The sequence below is a fragment of the Lutjanus erythropterus genome, chromosome 6, assembly GCF_056507025.1.
Source record: "Lutjanus erythropterus isolate fLutEry1 chromosome 6, fLutEry1.hap2, whole genome shotgun sequence".
NCBI classification, from domain to species: domain Eukaryota; kingdom Metazoa; phylum Chordata; class Actinopteri; order Lutjaniformes; family Lutjanidae; genus Lutjanus; species Lutjanus erythropterus.
This window is the reverse complement of record NC_139322.1, coordinates 43,143,089-43,147,180: the sequence shown is the minus strand read 5'-3', so window position 1 is coordinate 43,147,180 and position 4,092 is coordinate 43,143,089. Positions and strand designations below refer to the sequence as shown.

Below are 4,092 nucleotides of genomic sequence, written 5' to 3'. Positions count from 1 at the left end.
ATGTTACATTTTTTCATTTCACTGACCAGTCATTTTGTTTTTTAAAGTTTCTCAGATTTCTCTTAATGCTAATCAAAATACACATTTTTAACCATAATTCTTATTTAGTTTTGATTTAGAAGGGCTACAGAGGTGACATGTTAGGGTTGAGACACATCTAATACCAATATTGTTTCATGAATTTGTCAAAAAATAGAAAGTTTACCAGTGCTTGAGCAGTATTCCCACCTTTTTTAAACCAGGAAATGGGTATAGCTAACCCTTTTTATGCCTGATTAAAACATGTTTTTGTAAAAATCTGACAGACTTGACAGAAATCTGGGACACAACTTTAAAGGGCCAACATTTTCCAAAAAAAATCGTCTTTAAAACAAAGATGATTATAATAGCAACTTTTTATACCTATGTTATCAGTATGTATTGTTAGTTTTAGATAGTCATACATTACATATAATTCATATATATAAATCTTTAAAAATAAATGTTCACCAAAAAATTGTGTTGGTATCAATATAAAGTTTTCATTGGTAGGACAGTTGTCTCAGTTCTCAATTATGGGTTATCCTCTTGTGGAGGCAAAGTAAATCCAAACAAATCTTTTGCATTCAGTTCAGCTTTTGTGAACATGACGTGCAGATATTCTCGACTGATGGAAAGAGAACTGTCCTGGCACTAGTAGTAGGAATCGGTTTGAAACAGTCACCATCAAGCCTCATATAACCCTCCTCTGCCCAGGTCTAAACTGCTAAACTGCTTTGCCAACACTAGTTGGGAATTACAGGCATACAAAAAACCTGTTTTCAGGTCGTGATCAATGGGGCAACTGATATACTTAGTTTTCATGACTCTTTGATAAATTTGTATTGAATAATGAATAACAGCAGAGGGAAAACGGCAGCATTCCTTCTCCTTCTCACATGTCAGAGAAGTGTTAGAAGCAAAAAAGAAAAAAATGAATTTTGCTGTTCATACATAAAGATAAACATATCAAATAAATTAGTAAAAATAATTTAAATTAAATTGTGAACAAATTCCGGTATTTATAGCCATCCTTCATGCTTCATATGCATCTGTATAGACAGTGAGGGTGTGATATTGCATTGGCATTTTTTTTGCTACACTGTGGAAGGTTTAAGGGAATCACATAGTTCCTGCAATCAGACACTCCAAATGTAAAAAAAAAAGTGCACTCAGTAGCCAATGGGAAGTGATTTCCAGCACATCCTCAGTATCTTCTCTGGTAAAGATCTTTCCTGCACCACTTATGAATGCAATACAAGTTTGGAAAATCTGACTTTCTACAGAAGCATGTTATGCAACTGAGCACTGTGTTCAGACTGGCTATAACAAGCTGCTGTGCAACTTTGCTTACAATCAACTGAACTGGTCGGGTCTCATCTTTTGTCTTCAGATGATACAGATTATAATCATGCACTTGTATTAGTAGTAGAATTTCTGCAGTCACCTGGAAAGGACCTTCGATTTTTTTTTTAGTTAACACTGATGAGTAACAGAGAGAGAAACAGTTGACATGGATAACTTGTCAACAAAGACAAGACCAAAGAAAACACATCATTACAGTGATTAAAGCTGATGCTGCTGTCACTGATGTGTTTGCTTCAGACACAAGAAACAGTACTTTTATAGTCCTGGTTGGGTGAAGGACATTCATATGAGCATTTAAATTTCATTTAAAAACGCAACATCAGCTTAAACCATCTCACCAGCATGACATTCATAAACCTAACTTTTATAGGCTGCTTAATGACTGGAAAGCAGTTTCCACCATTTTCTAGACTTAACACATTTGATTTTCAGAGCTGAATTTAACATAATGTATTATAATTTGAACTGATTATAGTTTCAAAATTGGACCAGTTTTTCAACATGGGTAAATAATTGAGCAAACAGAGACTGTCTTTGGACGTAGTGTTGTGTCATAAAATCAAAGTGATAAGCTCAGTGACACCTGGAATTATATATTTTTTAGATGTTTTCAAGTACTAAAAATCAATTACCAAAAAAAGGTGCAGTTAGGGCTCACCCTCATGGCTTAGGGATTAAGGTGCCGAACATGATAAGCAACGCCCTGGTTCAGATCTTGCATCCCTTGTTTCCTATTGGCTTTCCACTGTTTCTATACAGATAGACTTATCTGGGTTTGCTGAATAATCTAGCATGTTAGTAAAATCACATCCTTTGTGTGAATCCAGGGTTTTTCTAATTTGCCACTTTATGAATTGATGTGTAATTTGTTGGTGGTTGTTTTGCCTGGTTTCCACAATGACTGCATCATCACTTGCATATTTTGCTACTGAAGTATTTTTCCATCGTTATCAAAGGCCTGACTCCATGTATGCTGTTGTTTTCAGTGAACAAAGGGTTGGTAGATGGAAAAACATGCTTACCATTCCAGTGTTACCATTATACTTACTAGTTTACACCCACTGCTTAAAGATAGCTTGCATTAAACCAAAAGCTACAATAACTCAAGCAAACAGTCCCACAGCATTTCTGTTGGCTGCCCTGTGGCTTTCCTCCATGTTTTGATCATCATCTCTGCTTACATGACACAATAAGGCTCTCGTGGCAGATGAGGTTTAGTCCTGCAGCAGGCTGGTAGGTGGGAAAGGAGCCCTTTCTTCAAGTCTTTGTTAAGGAAGAAACAGACAATAGGGTTGACCCCGGCTTGGGCAAAACTCATCCACACGGTGGTGGAGAGGTACCGGTGTGGTATTGTGCAAGCCTTGACAAACACCCTCCAATAGCAAGCCACTATGTAGGGAGACCAGAGCACCAGGAACAGCAGGGTGATCACGTAGAACATCCTGCCAAGCTGCTTCTCCGCTTTGAACTCCTCCATGCCCAGCAGTCGCCGGTTCTGGTTGTGCAAGTTCTGCCGGATTCCCAGCAGGGTGGGTGGCATCGGACCCCTGCCAAAGCCTGCAATCCAGTTGGCTGCCGCTTGGCCAGTAGCCCCCGGCCCATGGAAGGTCCAGTTCTGACTGATTGCTGGCACCATCTGGACTGGTTTCATCTTGCGGTGCTTGTACTCAAAGAGGAGTAACTTCATGTAGACAACATGTGTGGCTAGAATGAGCACTGCCAGCATTAGCATAAAGCCTAGTGTATCATTAGCCTTGAAGTAGCGATGCTCAAAGATGCATTGGTCCTCCTCGCGAATGAATTTGTAGGTGCCCACGTCAAAAACAGGTGGGAAAGCCATCGCCACAGACAGTGTCCACACCATGCACACCACTGCCACGCATGTCCAGAATGTCATGCGCTTTGAGTAAAAGCGGTGGTGTGCAATGGCCATGTAACGTGTTACGCTGATGCAGAACAGCATGAAGGCGGCATGGAAACAGAAGAGCACTGCCATGAAGGCCACCACCTTGCAGCTTAGCACACTGTAGGTCCAGGCTGAACCATTCTTGATAGACACGAGCACAAAAGGGAAGCAAATGGCTGAGCGAATGGTGTCTGCCAGGCATAGGTCCAGCAGGAAGTAGTAAGGTGCCTTGTGCAGGGCCCGGTCCCGCAGAACGAGCAGAGACACCACCAGGTTACCCACCAGGCTGATGCAGATTATCAGCCCCAGTAGCACCAGTTTGATGTAGGTAGAGACAGGCGAGGAAGGACTCTCTGCGACCATACTTCCTGCTGTAGCCACCACTGCTGCCATGGGCCCAGCAGGCCCTTCGCTGCTCTCGTTTCCAGTCGCCATCCCAAATGCCCCCCCACCCATACCACCTTTTCTTCAGACACCACAGCCACCACTCCTCCACCACCTCCACCGCCTGCTAGTTGTTCCTTCGTCCTCGTGGTTGCTTCCTTTCTACAGTTCAAAAGGAACAGGAACACATCAATCCACATTGCGCCATTTCGAGAAGGGTCCCTTTCTTGGTGTATCACGCTGTTTCCCCTCCTGATCCTAGACAAAGAAGACAAAGAATTAGGAATTTGCATGGGTCTCTGTTAGATGTCTGTGAATGGTCATGTCAGTCTATTTTTTTTCAAAATTGTGAAGCTGTCATGCTGTTTATTGAGATGGCTTTTTTAGCTGTAAAGAGGACACCTTCAGCCATCTGA

At 41.6% G+C, this 4,092-nt stretch overlaps 1 protein-coding gene across 1 annotated transcript; it reads right to left on the bottom strand.

Annotated features, from left to right (window-relative positions):
* Window positions 1-1,346: 1,346 nt before the first annotated feature.
* gpr173 (G protein-coupled receptor 173) lies at window positions 1,347-3,742 on the bottom strand. Its single transcript, XM_084722013.1, has one exon. The coding sequence runs from the start codon at window positions 3,725-3,727 to the stop codon at window positions 2,564-2,566; it is 1,164 nt and encodes a 387-aa protein (XP_084578139.1). The 5' UTR covers window positions 3,728-3,742; the 3' UTR covers window positions 1,347-2,563.
* Window positions 3,743-4,092: the final 350 nt, after the last annotated feature.